At 34.4% G+C, this 18,352-nt stretch overlaps 1 protein-coding gene across 1 annotated transcript in view; it reads right to left on the bottom strand.

The window, feature by feature from the left end:
* LOC149788438 (low-density lipoprotein receptor-related protein 2-like) overlaps positions 1 to 18,352 on the bottom strand; it is a 52,079-nt gene that overhangs the window by 4,574 nt on the left and 29,153 nt on the right. Inside the window, exons 3-7 of the mRNA XM_089973514.1 lie at positions 18,027 to 18,137; positions 16,003 to 16,153; positions 15,430 to 15,567; positions 12,789 to 12,912; positions 12,243 to 12,399 (exon numbers count right to left, since the gene is read on the bottom strand). Of these exons, the coding sequence (XP_089829640.1) occupies positions 12,243 to 12,399; positions 12,789 to 12,912; positions 15,430 to 15,567; positions 16,003 to 16,153; positions 18,027 to 18,137 (681 nt within the window). The remainder of the gene's footprint in view (positions 1 to 12,242; positions 12,400 to 12,788; positions 12,913 to 15,429; positions 15,568 to 16,002; positions 16,154 to 18,026; positions 18,138 to 18,352) is intronic.

The raw sequence follows: 18,352 nt of genomic DNA, 5'->3' as shown, positions 1-18,352 counted from the left end.
AGACACTGTTGTCAATTTAACTTTCTGAGCCGGCTTTATCTGTATACGAGTGTTATTCTTGACCTAATTTGCATATTACTAGAGGCCGACCGAAATTCGGTTTCGGTTTTTGGTTTAGGCGCCGAAAGTTGGCAAATGGCCTCTTTCGGCATAGTTTCTGTTTCGGCCGAAGCCAAAAAGTTAGCTTTTGGTTTGCTTTCGGTTTCGGCCGAAACTAATATTGGCTTTCAGTCATCAGCCGAAGATCTATTTTAACTTTCAGAATGCAACGCTAGTGCTGCGTCTATTACTCTGCTTGTCAGCCGGTCAGTCGGCGCTAGACAATTCTAGGCACTGTTGCATTTAAGTCTACTCGCGTGTTGAATACAGAGATTTCGAAGTCTGTCAACATTGATAATTTCAGTTAGTTAAACTGTATTGAATTAATCTGTGTGAAGTAGAAAATTGAAGTTAATAATAAACGGATTAGTTAATCACCGAATGTAGAAAAATGCAGTGTGAGATTACTTCACAAGCAAGGCGCAGTGCAAAGAATGCAACAAACTGTTATCACTTGGCAGCGATAAACCAAGACTTCAGACAGTTTCTGTCTTGAAAGGTCATCTGGCCAGCTGTCACAAGGAGCTCGTTGGTACGTATCTCAAGAGGTCCATGAACGACGGAGCAGAGCGTGCCTCGAAAAAGATGATGATGGAAGAGAAAGCGACTCAACACGCATTACCGAACTTTGTGCAGACGTCCTTGACATCAATGGTCGAGAGCAGAATGGTCTGGCCTGATGACCACGTTGCAGTTCAGCGAATTGATAAGTGCATCATGGACTTGATATCTGTTGACATGTTACCCTACTCAGTTGTTGAAGTGTAGCATTGCATCACGACCCAGACCTATTTAATAAATCTTGTGTTTGGCAACTTCTGTTTATCTTTCGGTTTCGGTTTCGGCCGATGGTGTAGTTAAACATTCAGTTTCGGCTTCGGTTTCGGCCAAAAGTTAATTTATAACTTTCGGTCTGGTTTCGTTTTCGGCCGAAACCAGAAATTTAGTTTCGGTCGGCCTCTACATATTACAAGGCCTCAACAATCCCAAAATCTGCTTTGATTCCAGTATTTATTGACTATTTTAATGCCGTTTTCTTTTCGCTCTAGGCGGCTCCATCAAAGAACATAGAGAAATTAAAGGAGGCGTTTCAGCCAGAGATAATATTGAAAGTAAAATTACAAATTCCAGAAGAGCCAACGTCTTATTTGCCAGATGTTGATCCATTCGCGGCTGAGGTGATGAATAATTACGTCGACAACATAACTGGAAACCCCCTGACGACAAGCGGTGGTGGGGATTGCCTCTTCATTGCCGTCTCTATCCTGATTTGTTGTAACAAGTTAAGGAATATCCAGGAATCAGGTTAATGTAAAATGACGAACTATTTAAAACGCGTTTTAGTGAAGATACGCCAGCAGAAAGTGTTCATTTGAGACACATAATCAATGTTCACATTGTAGTGAGGCATTGACAGAGAAAAGGGGGAAAACGCAACGGCTCTCCCGACAACTGTGTGTCACGGGACTCAAACTCAGGCACCACTGTAAACCAGGTATTCGTCGTAACCAAGAACGACAAAGTAAAAAACATTTTGAAGAAAAATGGTCACTTTTGCCTAAAAAGATTGTGGAAAAAAAGTAACATATGTTTCAATTGATCCCCAACCCATATATTAGGGGCCATGAATCATATATATATGATTCATGGCCAATAAATCAGGTCGCCAACTCCAAGATAAAATCCAAAGTGAAAACAAAAACAAAATACATCAGAGGGTGCATGGAAACAATGCTGCGGGCGATATATTGACAATAATCAGAGAGCTACATGATAACCATTTAGTCCAGTTATAATGACGAAAGGAAAACAACCAATTATAATTTCGTATAATGACGATCAAATATTAGGCTTGAAGAAAAACTGTTTAGGGGAGGCGGGCAGTGTGATCGGCATCGACATAACGTTTAATCTTGGTAAAGTGTCTGTAGAAACAATGGGTTATTAGAACAGAAGTGTGGTTAGCAGAAAATCCAAGCAGTATCCTATTTTTCTAGGACCTCTTTGTCTTCACTGAGATGGTTAGCAGCGTACTTATCATCATTTCTTTTCACATGTAAGACAAAAACTAGACTCACAAAATCTGATATTGGGAACCGATGATGAGAAAGCGAAAATAAATTCTTTAAGAAACAATTTCCCCAAAGCAAATTATCTGCTTTGTACAAAACATCTGAAAGATAACATTAGGCATTTTTTTTAAAAAAAACAACCTGGTTCTGATGATATAGGGAGAAATATAGTCTTCAGTGAAGACAAAGAGGTTTAGTGTTTAGTAAAGACAAGCTCGTGTTTTCAAAGAGAAAAGACAAACTCTCTGTATATTTCGATAAATATCCGAGATTTAAAACGTATTATGAAACACAGTTCAGAGGTAAAATGTTAAAACATATTTACCAACCATTAAAAGCAAATATAATGTCTAAGTTATGGACCAATGACAATGTAAAGTCCATGAACAATCGCTTAAAACAAGCCACTGAGTGGAAACACCTAAAGCTCCCGAAAGTTGTAGACAGAATGTCTTACATTACAAAAACACAGATCATAGACCTACGTCGAGCTTTGTATGGTGCTGGCAACTACAGTTTTTTTGTGTCAGTCTCTTTCATTTCTTTTGGACAAACAAAACTGGCACTCAAAGAGTGTAACAGAGAAGGAAACAAAAATCATAGAAATTTCTTGATGCTCTGATAGCCACAGTCCAGCTATGTCCATTCATCAGATGAAACATACAAGTGTAAGCGACCGAAACAAACTGCCGGACGAAAACCAGGCCAACGGAAAAGACAAAGAGCTGCACGGACAACCGATATAAAGCACCGATAGTTAATAAACATTTTCTAACATGTACATGTACCCAAACAATTAATGTATTGTGAAATAAATTATATAAGGTTGTATCTGCTTTTGTTGTTTGTTGTATGGCAGATACATCTGTATGCGGGAGATAATTGCTATTTTAATGAATTTCGCAAGTTTAATAAAAGATAAAACATAACCACATTTTAATTCTAATTTGACTTTACATTTACACATGTATATGAATATAATCAGCGTCCAAAATTACCAAAAAAAGCGCAGTATTGTGCCTTTCATAATACAATTGTTTATCCATTACGAGAGATAACTCGAAAGAAGCAAGGATGATGTCAGTAATTCAGCCCATGCCTGTCAATTATCAGATAATGACGTTACATGACGATTTGAAAGATTTGAGAATTCCACCATTGATCAATCACGCTAACGAGTTTGTTTTATGTACTAGAAATGGCAAACATTAAAATTTAACACGCAATAACTAGGACGAATTAAAGTTATTTAAATTGTCGGAAATTGCATAAAATAGAACGAAACAAACTGCCGACAAACTCAGCAGCGGAAAATACAACTTGAATATACGCAAATAAAGAAATAAAATACGGAAGCTATGCTATAGAATAGAAAGATCTGAGGGTATTTCGGTATATTTAAATATATTTTAGAGTACTTGGATAGTATCGGCATGTTTTAATAGCGATTAAATATACTTTGTGGGAGGTCTTCGGAAGTAGGTGGGTATATTTGGCTGTATTTTTATATACAAGGATTAAAGGCAATGGTAACGATATATATATATATATATATATATATATATATATATATATATATATATATATATATATAAAGAATACAAACTATCTACAAATCATTGGAATCGCAATGGGTACAAAAATGTCCCCTTCGTATTCAAATATTTTTATGGGAAAACTGGAGGGTCAGCTCTTAGCATCGGTGGAACTTGCACCATACCAGTGGGTACGCTTCATCGATGATACGGAAATGAAGTGGCAACATGGAAGAGAAAATCTGAATGATTTCATATCAAAGTAAAAAAAACTCCATACTTCAATAAAAATTCACGGCAGAAATCTTCAACTCAAGCCACGTTTTCCTGGACACAACAACCAGACTGGTAGAAAAGAAACTCCATATAGGCATATACTCTATACCAGCCGACAAACACCAGTATCTCCTTCCAACCAGCTGCCGTCCGAGAAGACTATAACAAGACAGCCATTCATAAATAAAATTACCTTTTTGCAGCCAGCATGTTATCTTTTCAATAATTCCCTAAATTTGCCTATTAGTCACCCAATAACCTATAATTATTAACAACTATAACCATGCGATATCCGGGATATACTGTGCACATATATAACTTTACATAAACTAACAGATGACGCTATGGCTCGTCGATTTCTAGGTCAATATACAATATCTTTCAGCATCTGCAACAATTCATAGTCATGTAAAGTTTTACAAAGACAACGGTTTGTCTGTTGCTTTGGTTGTTTTGTCAATGTTTTTTATTTGCCTTGGAAAAAGACGCATTAAGAATCGTCAGCGCTTAGGTTAGCTAGATACTGGTTTTGCACTGTACGTAGTCAGTGTATTATATATATATATATATATATATATATATATATATATATATATATATATATATATATATATATATATATATATATATATATATATATATATATATATATGTGTATGTATATACACACTCATCATCACCATCATCATCATCAGAGTCTATCTCTTTTCTAGGAGAAATAAACACCAAATTACCAAAAGAAACAAAATTGACCACACAATGGCCAGTCCAGACACAGAAACTATATAGCAGACAAAACATTATAGCATATATATATATATATATATATATATATATATATATATATATATATATATATATATAGCAAACATGGAAGATCGTTAACCACGATCACTGGAAATAGGTATCATCTTATGTGATAATTCACAGACATATATATCAATGGGTGATAATACAACACATATAACAAATTATTAATTTTACAGAATAAAGCTATCAACTTTTGGGAGAAGAAGAAATAAGGGGCATGCATGTACAGGAACCTCAGAGAACGACTCATCCACGAAAGTAGCAAATTAAGAGAAACCATCGAAATAAAAACGATTATATAATATACATTTTCTTTTCAAACTTTTTTTTGATTTTTGCGGGGAAAAACGACACAGATATCAGAGGGTGGGAACACGAACACATAAAAGCCTTAGAATATTTTGAACAAAGAGCCATGGAGGGGTGGACACACTCGTGGCCAATGGCTAATTATATCAAATGTCGAAGATAATCCCACAAATAAAAATCAACATAATTCTATAACATAGATATATGTAATTCAGTATGCGGTTTAGGGACACGTATGTCGTCCCAGATTCTGTCGATAATTTCTGAACAAATGATAATTGGAGATGTTCTTTACGTTTCGTACAAAGAATGTTTAATTGTTTCAGTAATTTAACGTATCTCGTTTTAACCCAGAATTTAACTTTGCAATGAATTTAAAAATCTCTTTAGCAGTAAATGTATCACATGCTTGTTTCTGGACAGTATTTGGGAGTATTTGGGCAGTAGTTGGGTACCTTTGGGCAATATTTGGGTGTATTTGGGTAAATCGTGCCGCCGGGTCAAGGAATGTCGTAAACCGGTTGGAAGGGTAAAAACATTATTTGATCATGGCTATTACAACTGAAACATTAAATGGGCAACTAATAAATATATAAATTAAAAGAGTTAAAAAATATGGACAAGAATCAAAGCAACACTATATAGAAAATCTTTATCAATGCTAGAGGTCCTAATCTTTCCACAACTTTATTTGATGTTAAGATGTATCACATCATTATTTAGCATTATTATTTTACAGTGGACTACATAGTTTACACAAAAAAGCCGGAGAAGTTCTTACATTGCTTCAAACAAACCTAGATATTTGCATCGACTTTTTATATATAGCACTTATTATTAGTTTAATAACTTTCATACACATCAACTTCAATGAGCCCAATGAAAGTAGAGCGAAATGGTAAACATTGGAAAATACATCATTAATGCATACTGGATTTTTAATTTGTTTTTGTGTTTGTACCTTTAGCTAAAATTGATAAAACAGTTGGTATTACAAGATTGTAGTTATCCTCGATAACAAAGGGGATATGTAATAGTTTTCAAGATTTGAATATTACTGAATTTAACGAGTAAGCCAAAGCTATAACGCAGAATGACACGGCGGACTCAGTGTAAAGCACAACGTCTATGGAGTCAGTGAAAACAGTTACCAATCCGATGTTAATGCAGTACATTTCGTACATCTGCAAAAAGTATTTCATTCGTATCTTTTCAAATTGGAGAACTTTCTGTCAAAAATGTTATTCATTATGACTTTGTATCTGATTTCATTCCTACACAAGATAGCCAAGATAAAATGCTGCATTGTGTTGATCATTAGCTAAGTAATGTGCAATAAGCTAAATGTTATTTATAGATTAATGTGCAAATAAACGTGAATGTACAAAATCTATATTTATCTCACATACTAAGGTCAAAATGAAAAACAACCATTTCGGAATGCTTCTGATATTCCTAAATAAGGCGACGTGTGCATGAGAACAGCCTTTACTTATATGTGTCTTGAAAATTATAATTTTGGGGAGAGACAGATTGTGAATAGACCATGTTTACATTAATTCTGATATAGACTGAATTCAGAAACGGTATTGACTACATCGCTAGCATCTGTTCACCTCTTCTATGCAACAAGATTTGTAATCGAAAATGGTTACTCAAAGATGACAAGATGACCGTGATAGACACTGAGCATTAGTTAGATAAGTGGTCGTAGTTACTGGCTAACACGTACCAAAAAACCAATAATTATATATACTAATGGATTTGCCTAGTTTGATAACATATACAATTATTAAATGTTTATATCATAATAGTTTAGAGCTACAACTGTTTTATACAGCCTTTTAAAGGCAATGTCTACTTTTAGGATTGTTTTGTACAGAAATGATAAAAAAAGAAGGAAAGTTAAAATGAGAGCAAGGATGTTATTACCGGCGTAATGGAAGCCAAAACTGTACATAATGTCAAAGAAAAGATTCCGATAAAAATTTAATCACCTTTAGAATTTATATTGAATATTTAAGTGTTCGTAATCCAAGGTATTTATGTTATCAACCAAATTAAAAAAGAAAATACAAACACTTGTCATCATGTACACACGAAGCCACTTTATTTTGATTTTATGCATCTCATAATTCAATCATCCAATTAATTTACTCATACATATTTTAATTCATTTACCAACTTTATTTTCATCTTCTGAGACATCCTCTAACCATAAGAACTGTTTTATTTACGTTCATTTCTTATCTTATCATCTTTATTTAGTATTCATGGTTAGCTTAGGTGTGCCTAAAAGGTAACGGGCTATTTCCACCTCTTACGCCGCCATCAGCTATCATGAGCATATTGATATCTGTCAAAAGATTTAATTATACACGTCATACATTTAATTACATTCTAGCCACCCCCCACCCCCCGACTGTACTATTGATCTGGGCCTAGTTTATAATTTTTCTTAAGGAAGTTCCTAAATTAGTAATAATAATGAAATCCCATATATATCATCGTGTAGATATCCAAAAGTACTTAAAGGTTACATAATCCAGAACGTAAATAATGCATTTATGCCAGGCACTGAATATAGCTGCATTGTGTAGACTTGAATAACAATTATCCGCTGGTAGTATGGCTGTTTATACAATCTTTCAAAATAATCTATGAATTCGTACATATAAATGTGTTTTATCCAATATTTGTAAACTACTGCATGACCTTGTAAACTTTAACAAAATTTTTGTGAACCTTAATTATTGAAATCTGTATCACACTGTCTATATATTGTTCCATCTATATCATTCTGTTTGATAAGTTATCCCATCTTTAGCACACTGTTTTATATATTGTCCTATCTTTAGCAGACTGTTCATATATTGTCCCATCTTTGGCATACTGGTTGATTTATTGTCTAATAAATCTGAAACTATCTGTAGATAAATCATTATTGTTCCACGTGATCGTTGCACATGCATCTGATACGTTTTTAAGCCATGTCCTGAAAAACAGACGTCATGTCACAATCGCAAAAGGCATAAATGAAAGATGGGATTTATTTTGGGTATTTGCAATAAAATTTGCATTCGTTATGTTCTGGAACCCCATAATTGCCAGTGAAGTTATTGTGACCGTGAATATCGTTACTTCACATATTTTCTTTTTTGAAATTTTGTGTTCAGAAAACAAAAAAACATGCCATATAGAAAGTGATTTGTAACATCTTACAATATTCTTCCTAAATTACTTGATGTTTATCATGTTCTTTATTACAAGTATAGTAACATATTTATGTGTTGAAAACTTATAATTGTCTAGAAATGAACTTTGGATCTACATCCTGGCTCTACGTTTGTGTCTTTTTTAATATGATCTTGTTTACTTGAAAATTATTCATCTTTGCGATAACATCAGAAGCAGAATCATTTGTATTGTTGCGTTCAGTTTTTGATTTTGGTGGAATTATTTATTCAAATTATTATTCTCTTGAAATTACAAAGTACACCATAATATTCTTGGACATAAACATTAATTTGTAATTATAGTGAATTCAGACAGGGACATCGTGGATTGTGTTATTCTGATTAATTGGAAGACTGTTAGCACATCATCGCACTTCAGTGCACTGCTACATTATTACATTCAAAACTACAGGCACATAAAAACCTTCAACGCTGGATCTAATATCGAATAAGACTGGAATTAATTATATTATTACTTTATTCATTAGGACTGGTGCAAGAAAAGTTGGGATTATTTGGGACTTAATTCTCAATATTGTAATTTCTTTTACAAATTTCACGTTGTATTCAATTATAATTTGTTGAAGTTTACAAAATGTTTTGGCTTTCACTCTTTTCTGTTTCTTAGTTTAAGACCACAGAGTAGTAATATAAAATTGGTGGCTCTTCCTTAGCATAAGAATGTCTCTAAATTGGTTTAGAAAGTTTTGTATTTGTATATTTAAAATTCTCTTTGTTTTTATAACTTTTTTCTTAGTCCCTGGTCTTTTGATTTGTGAAACCAGCAAACTTTTACAATGTCGTCAAAGGTGGACAAATTTATTTGAAATCTAACCCCAGACAGGATCTTTTCTGTTACTTAGTTTAAGACCACTGAGTCGTAATACATACATACATACATACATACATACATACATACATACATACATAGAGATAATTTTCTGAGCACTTCATTGTTTAAGTACCTATGTAGCTTTATAAGCTTCTTAAGATGCTGTATTATTATATGCTCATTTTTTCCCCGTTAACTTTACATTATCAGAATCGTTCAGTATTACTCGATACTGAACTCGCGCGATAATACACATATAGCATTCACGTGCATAAAGTAACTACTTTCTATTGTAAACAAACAATGGACGCAGACGCCAGCACTTTTGATTTGTACACAAATCATGTATACTCACGTAAGAGGCTCTTTACGTTGTGGTTGTTTAAATTTGTTTCTGAATGAACTAAAACTGATGTTTCGTGTACTGCCACATACCAGCTGCTTTGGCACATTCCGTGTTGATACAATGTTACGGATTTAGGCTAGCTACATTATATGAGACGCGAGATAAGGTCCTTACAAATGACATACAAGTGACAAGTCATATACTGTCTTCTTTAGCTGGTGATAAGAATGGCAAAATAAAATATACTTACAGTTTTACATCCTGAATTTCCTCAAAATGTATTTTCTTAATTCTGCAAATCCGAATTACGTGAGCCATGTCATAGATTTTCAATCTGGATTACACACTTCGAAATTGTGCTGTAAAATTTCGATGATAAGTGCAATTGCATCCTCCTTATTGCACTCAAAATGAAATAAGCATTAAATTCCATAGCGTCATTTTGATAATTGGAATTGAAAGAATTCATATTTTCCCCACATTATGATTTCAAACATTCAATGACAGAAACAGAAACACATTTGCAGACGTAAATACGCTTCTCCCGCGCCGCTTCAATCCGATGTATTTCATGTATAATTTGCACAGATGAATCCAGTCCAAAATCACAAACTTTCGTCGAATCGAAACAAAATACCAAAATATATTCATTCCAGATCAAATGGAAAAGTTGTTGCAATGCACATTCATTCACAATATGACTGCAAATTTCAATTTTAACTAGACACGCCATTTTCTTTCGAAAGTTATGTCGAGCCGCGACTAAGTTCAAAGTTATCTGGGCGGAGTTATGTGCGCATTAATAATGATGTTATTGTGTAATGACAAATCTGCTCTTGTGTATTTAGTTTGGAATACGGCATTCATTCATTTACGTTGTTTCTTGTAGTGTATTTTGTTTATATAATTAAACCTTAGGTAGAATAAAAAAATGAGCATATAATAAAAAGGTTACTGCATTTGTATGGGAAAATATGAACTCGTTTTTTCAGAAGGATATACTGTACTCCCAAGGTCGTGCAGTAATCCATCCCAAAACTCGTTCATATTTTTCCATACAAATGCATTAACCTATAAATACTGCATCTGTCCTAGGTGGTTTGTAGTTTCCGGAAGAAAGGTTGAATGCTGCCAATGTTAAAGATTTTGAGTTGAATACTTGAACGTAAAAATGTGGACCCGTATTGTGGAAAATTCTGGTTTAAAAGCTTAACACGATACAGATCAGGTGAAAAATCTCTTCAGCTTTGTCGAATGTTTATGAGTATAATTTTTGGGTCTATTTTATTATTTAAAATCATAGCTTTGCAAAAACTGAAATAGATGGCTGTACTATTCTGCATATAGAATATTCCACTGTGCATGTGTCCACTAGAAAAAAAGATTTTTCATCATCTTTCGTTTGATATATTATACAAGTAGGTAGGTACATGCATGACACATTAGTCTGGGACATCGGTTTTTAAAGGGGATCCATTTTTTTTCAAGAATTCAGGTGCACGAGAGGAAATATGACCACCAAACACACACTGCTTGCATATTTTAACACTGGTTACATATCAAATATTTTTATATTTAGAAGAGTTTACTGTTTCAAAGCGTATTTTTACTTTCGTATAAAAGGGAGTTTTGCATAAACTTCTTTTGATAATATGATAGGATCTATATTGAGCTGATCACTAGCAACCAGAACACATGTCCAGACCAAGATAATAATGTGAATCGACAAAAGATTAAAGACCTTCCCTGTAGCCGCCGTAAAATATATAATTAATCATCGTGGTCTTCATGTACGTGTGATGGTAGGTATTAAATCTTTGACCTTTAAGATAAATTTTAGCAAAAATCTATTGACTTTCTCTGCTCTGTTAATCCCTGGATGCAGGTATGTTCGAGAATTGCATGTGCACATCACCGCTCCCAGAGACATCATTCATCGCTTTTCCTATGGAGAACTGGGAGTGGGAAACGCAGGTTTACATCAAGTTGTATATTGCACTATATTGTTGAATCACTGCAATAACGTGGCATGTGAAACTGTTATGAAGAGGTTTTGAGTGCACCGCAGTTTCACAAGTCATGTTACTTGTCCAAGAACTATAAATCCTCCCCCCCCCCATGATGCCATGATAGAAGACCATATCTGGTCTACATACTTGTGTATTAATATTGCAGTGTTGTCAACTTCAGACATGTGCCCCGTGGTTTGCTTTTGATTTCTTATGTCATTGTGCCTAGTAATTAATTTTAACAATTTTGTTCAGTGCTTGTTATCAATCCAAGTGCAGTCGTGAGTATATAGATTGTTCTATCTCACTGTGATCATATATATATATATATATATATATATATATATATATATATATATATATATATATATATATATATATATATATTCTTTATGAGGTTATCAGGTAGCAAACCAAGTCAATTTTCTAATTTCATGGTGTTTGTTTTTGTAATCATGTCATTATATATGTTTTTTTTAATATTTTATAGGTGTTGTCTAATGTTGTAAAGCGCTTTGAGCTTCTAAAGATTAGGCGCTATACAAAGTCCTCATTATTATTATTATTATTATTATATAGATGTGCATGATGGTTTCATACCTAGAATAAGTTGGAACCTCTCCAATGGTAAGGTAAATAATTTAGTTGCTCAGGAAAGTGATAAAAGTGATCCAAAAGTTGGTCAAATGTAGGATAATACAAATATTTGAATACTTACCTGTTTCATTTTGGCGAGCATTTTCATCAAAAACCTTAATAGCTGAAATATCTCCCGTGTCAAGAAATACACCAGAGGTTGTACTTTCCTCCATTTCTATAGAATATGATATTATCAATGTCCCATCTGCGTCTTCGGCAGTCACTAACAAGTGTCCCTGAAACAAATATCAGATTAGCTCAAGCTTAGAACACCGCTTTCTGAACGTAAAACTCAGAACTACGAAGCCCAACTCGACTAATGTTTAAAATAATTCAAGATGGGATACACACTAAGTTTTCTAAGATATATAATCCCAATTATTAGCAACAAACAAACTGATATAGGAAAGAATAAATTTCTCTATTTCGCTTTTAGGTGAGACAGCTTGTTTAGGGCAACAACAAAATGGCTTACGTATTATACACTGCTTGAAAGGTAAATACAAACTGTTGCATACTAAAATATTCGTAAATCAATTAAAGTCAATTCGATTAGAAATACTACTACTACTACTACTACTACTACCACTCAATTCTATTCTTTACATATTCTTTAGACACTTACCCCATATATTTCCATTTTTTCCAGGATTCTCTCTGTGGAAAGGAAAGTATTGAGGTCGGAGCCGTCAAGTTTGCAGGAGTATATATAGTTGATGCCTTCAGGTGTGATGACTAGGAAATAGATCCTGTAATCAAAAGCGAAATGCTGACATAAAAAGGAGTAGTTACTTAAATTTTGCGAAAGGTATCTTTGCGTGGCAGTGTTCAGGTCGTACATGTTAATGATTGACAGTCACACATCGAGAGCTTTCGTTGGATATTTAAAATAAATTTGGCTTAATTAGACCATGTGGTAAATTAAAACAGTCGTGGTTAAACCTTCAATGGACTACATATATGCAGCACGATGAAAAGGAGCAAGTAATTCAATTAAATATATTAAAGTAAAGAGTATGTAAGAATTCTTATTACTCTCTCTCTCTCTCTCTCTCTCTCTCTCTCTCTCTCTATATATATATATATATATATATTCTTCTGTTGTCCGTCGTGTCTGATAATGACGCTAGTTGTGTAGCCCACGGTGAATGCGAATGTGGCTACTGAGTCCAAAGCTGGATGGACACAGAATGTTACAAGTTGGGCATGGGAAGTCTGTAGACGTGATGGTCTGGGATGTTGCGATGTGCCGTTTTTCTCTCGTGGCTATGAGGGATTGGCGGCAGTCATCCTCCACTAGGTCAACAGTCCTTGTAATGAACATGTGCCTGTTAGACCGGCCCTTGGTCAAGCTTCAAGACTGCTGGGTTGGACCTCGTGCCATTTCAAGTTCCTCTATCCGAATGACTGCAGACATCGCAGCGATATGACTGAATACTTCTGCCGTAGCCAGACCATCTGTGCTGGGGTTTCAGCAGCATTGCCTCAGTGCTTAGAACACCGGCCCTGTTGAGGAGGTCTAAGCTGGATACACTGTCTTGCCATGTGTATGATTGACCGTAGCCAGCGCACTTGGAATTGCTCGAGCTGCTTCACAGTTTCACATGCCGGCGGTATACAGGTATACAGTCCAGGTTTCACAGCCGTACAGCAAGTAGTGAGGAGTGTGTGTGTGTGTGTGTGTGTGTGTGTGTGTGATTAGGATTTTTAACGTAGCTTTAACAATTGTTCAGTCATATCGCTACGATGTCTGCAGTGTGGCAGTTTATAGTGATGTCTAGCACCAGGGCATTATGCCACAGACACGTAGCATGATGTCCCACCCAGACACATTATCCTAACACCAGGCCGACCAGTTCTAACACTAACGTCTTAATGCTGAGCGCCAAGCGAGGTAGCTGTCAGTACCATTTTTGTAAGTCTTTGGTATGATTCGGCCGGGGATGGAACCCACGACCTCCCTCTTCCGAGGCGGACGCTCTAACCACTAGGCCACCGGAGCGGTCTCAAGTAGTGAGGACGAAAGCGTGATATATATATATATATATATATATATATATATATATATATATATATATATATATATATATATATATATATATATATATATATATATATATATTGTTCAGTGTTTGAAACAATAGACAGAAAGAAGAGAATGCATTGTTAAAGCTCAGAAAAGTTCATAATTATTTAGAAGCCTGCTCGTGCAACCCTTAATAAAAAAAAATAACGCTAAAACTTGTATTAGTTAATTCGAAATAAAATGACAGCTATGCTTTGCTACACGAAAACTTTTATATATGTGAAACATAGTACACGGAGTACCCATGAGCAATCAGATTTGGGCACTATATAGGCAAAGATATTTAAAACTTCCAATACGTTACACGAAAGGGGGTCAGGATGGAAAATATCAAAAATGATGGACTTATTGGAATTGTTTATAATGATAAAATTAAAATGGGTATTTGAAAAATGGTAGTTAGAACATCTATATCAGTCACTGTTGACAACGTCTCAAGTGCTTCTAAACAGTTTGCTTCTTTTCTCCAGTCTACTTAAATAAGTACAGATTCTAGTCACGAAAACTAAGACTTCGGAAGGGCTTATTAGTAAAATATTCATATCAGTTTTCAATTTACGCAAAAATGAGTTGAACCGGAGTTTACGTTTTTATTGCTTCAATTTTCCTGTCTAATCATCCATATCGCACTAATTGGCTTAATAGTTATTGAGAAAAATGGAAGTTGTCCAAATGTGTTTGCTTTCGAGGAAAAGAAAGACGACTGCGTTAAATATTACGCAAAGCACAATGTTCTCAGAGATGGCATACAATCTTACTTCTAAAGGGATTTATCAAGCTGGTCAATTCATCCTTGGGTGCAAACAACACGAAAGTTTCTGAATAATACTATTCAAAAGTCGATTTGTGGCAAACCCTAATAGAAGTAATAGCCAAGTCATGTGTCTGACGTGCATTTTGGGTAAATATATCAACCAAGCATTTTATATGACAATCGAATTTTTTAGAGGAAGACGTGCAAAATAAGGTATTTTAAATGGCGCTAGAAGTTTATTTCATGAGCTTTCAAGAAAGCGTTTGTGCAAACTTCTTTTTCAAAATATCACAAACAAATCTTTCTTATATATTCACGATAATGACTGGAACCTTGTCTACTGCAAACTAATAAATTAGTACATCAGAAAAGGAGCTTTCTGGAAAATGATGGGGATCGAGGACAAAGTAATATCTGCTTACTCACCTTTTGTTATGCCGATCATATGTGAGCGATTTAGGATCCATTAGGTCTTCAGAGTTGAGGACGACCTTATGGTTACTGCCGTCAAAATTAGAAGATTCGATTGTACTCCCGTTCCTGTCGGATATCCAATACAGCCGTCTGCAGAGTTCAATAAATAAATGCATAATGACATTTTTTTTTCATTTAAAGATATAATTATAGATTATTATTAAAATACTGATGAATTCTTGAACACGTTATGTTTGGAATAATCATAAATAATTATTAACTCATGAAAATACAATGAAAAATAATATGAACGCCGGCATTTGCCAATAAGTGTGGGTTTATCGCAAATTATAAATGATATAGATATTTTTAATGTCCTGTCATGATGCTAGGCAAATTATTAATTGCGGATAAATGACGACGATCACTGGCCTCTTGCGCAAAGCTTTCCACATCGAAACGTTTACTTATAAACAAGGTACACAGTGATTAGGGTTCCCATGGTCTAATAGTTTCAGATATATAAATGACCAGTATATATGCATCTCCAAATTACGATTATAGGAATGTCTAAATAAATACTACCTTTCATGCTGCAGGATCAGGATATCACGTGGTGATTTAAGATTTTCTAGGAAAACATCCGCGGTGTAAGTCTTTAAGCTCAGTCTCCAAATTTTTCCTGTGTTCATCTCACTCCAGTAAACTTTACGGTCGAAACCATCCCAGGCCAGGCCTGACAAAATACAAATGGAAATATGACCATTCTTACTGTTACCTTTTTGGGGAATGCCGTTTTTCCGCAAACATATCAGTCAGTGTTTCATAATCAATTTGAAATTAAGGATATTGGAATAATTTCATCTATTTAGAATTATTTCTTCCATACTTTGAACCTAAACGATAATAACACAAACAACAAAATCATGCGCCCACCGTCTGTCGTAGTGAGAGTTGTAGTTGTCATAATACTACCTTTGATTACTGAATTCATCAGACTACAGGAACGAGCTTGTTGTGAGGTTTGTTGAAGGTATATCTGGTAGAATAGAACTATGTTGCAAAACGCGTATTTCCCTTTTTAGATGATACTGATCTTCAGACTTGACCTTAGATGTAACAGCGATATAGAGGCATTCTTAGCATTACGAGGTGCAACGCATTGTCTCTGAGTGTTAATGAAGTTACATTATATATATATATATATATATATATATATATATATATATATATATATATATATATATATATATATATATATATATATATATATATCCTCACTGCAATAGTCTTGTTTATATATCATACTGCAAGCCATCTGCAAGGCTTGGTATAAGTGTTTAACTTATTGCAATTATTGCTTGAAAATGAGTTTGCTGTGGTCTATCACTGTGAATTTATGTTTAGATCCTAAATCAAAAACAGTTTTTTTTTCGCTCCCTGCTTCGAAACCCACCAGCATCATTTTGATGACGCTATATAAAGAATTGTATCCGTTTTCGCTTTGAAACAAGCTTTCTTTGATTGGCCACAATGAGCTTGATCATGCCCGTAATAAGCTTTGTCTTCGAATCGTCCGTTGTCGTGACACATCTCGTTATAATTGCAAAATAAGAAATATAATATTCAATAGAAGTTAATGCATTTTTCACCAACAGTGTTAATATATTATATCAAAGTTATCATTACCACTTATCATTCCAGATTGTTCAGTCAACCGCTGCAGTTCAAGGTTATTGATCCTTGCACTGTAAATAGCCGTGTCGTTGGCGAATATAACCTGTCTCTGATCAGCATCCAGAATCATGTATTTAGTACCACTGGTTTTCAGTAAACACTTTGGATCGTAGGAAAAATGCGTTAGAACCCGAATGTCCACGATACATATGTTGCTCTTATTACTAAACACCAGTCCACGATGAAAGTACTGGTTATTCACTGAAAATTAATTGAAGCAAAGGATAATGTTCCGTGTAACAAATCCACGATAAAAGTATTCGTTATTCACTAAATATGAAATAATATACAGGATTGAATTATCAATGTAATACGAGTCTACGATGAAATACTACTTATTCACAGGAAATTAACTGATCCACAGCTTTCAGGATCCATACAATATGAGTACTGTGAACATGAAATCCATTGTCATTCAAAATGTGTGGTTCCTTATGTAGTTCTTACAAGACGCATCGAAACGGCAATAGCAAGACTGACAATCCTATTATATCAAACAAAAAGAAAAGATACATATCATTATCACTACACATCACACGAAATTTAATTACGCTAAATCATGTAAAATCAGCAAGAGAGAATTTTCATATAGATACACACATATAGTGGTACATCATTAATTAATGGCATAAAAACATCACGTAGTACAACCTTGTCCCGTTTAATGCTTCCTGTATTCTTTATCTTGAGGAAAGTAGTTTTGTTTCCTTATGGAAATAAATAACTATAATTGAATTAGATGATATCATGAGTACATAAATATATACTTTGTTCTTCGTGCCAAATGTGACAGAAAAGATGAAAATTATATGTTAAGAAAAGAAAATTCATAAAATATGACACAATGCGTCAACACTGCTGAGTCTATTTACCTGAACATGTTTTCATGTCTTTATTTAGGGTGTATCCTTCTTTACAAAGGCATGTGGCGCCATCTTTCTCAGTCACACAGATATGTCCACATCCGTAGTTTTCACAGTGGTCTACATTTATACATAAAAAAGAAATGATACAAGGTTATATCTTGTAACACATATTAACAATTCTCTTTCGCTAAACTATTGAAAAAGTATGGATAGAGAGTGATAGAGGCAGAGAGACAGATATGTCTAGAGCTAGGAAACTAGAGGCAGAGAGACATAGACGGATATATCAAGAAAACTAAAACTATTAAAAGAACAATTAGATAAAACCTAAC

This window comes from Sinohyriopsis cumingii, chromosome 11 (genome assembly GCF_028554795.1).
Source record: "Sinohyriopsis cumingii isolate HCF-2022 chromosome 11, ASM2855479v2, whole genome shotgun sequence".
Lineage (NCBI taxonomy): Eukaryota > Metazoa > Mollusca > Bivalvia > Unionida > Unionidae > Sinohyriopsis > Sinohyriopsis cumingii.
This window is presented reverse-complemented; position numbering and strand designations above follow the sequence as displayed.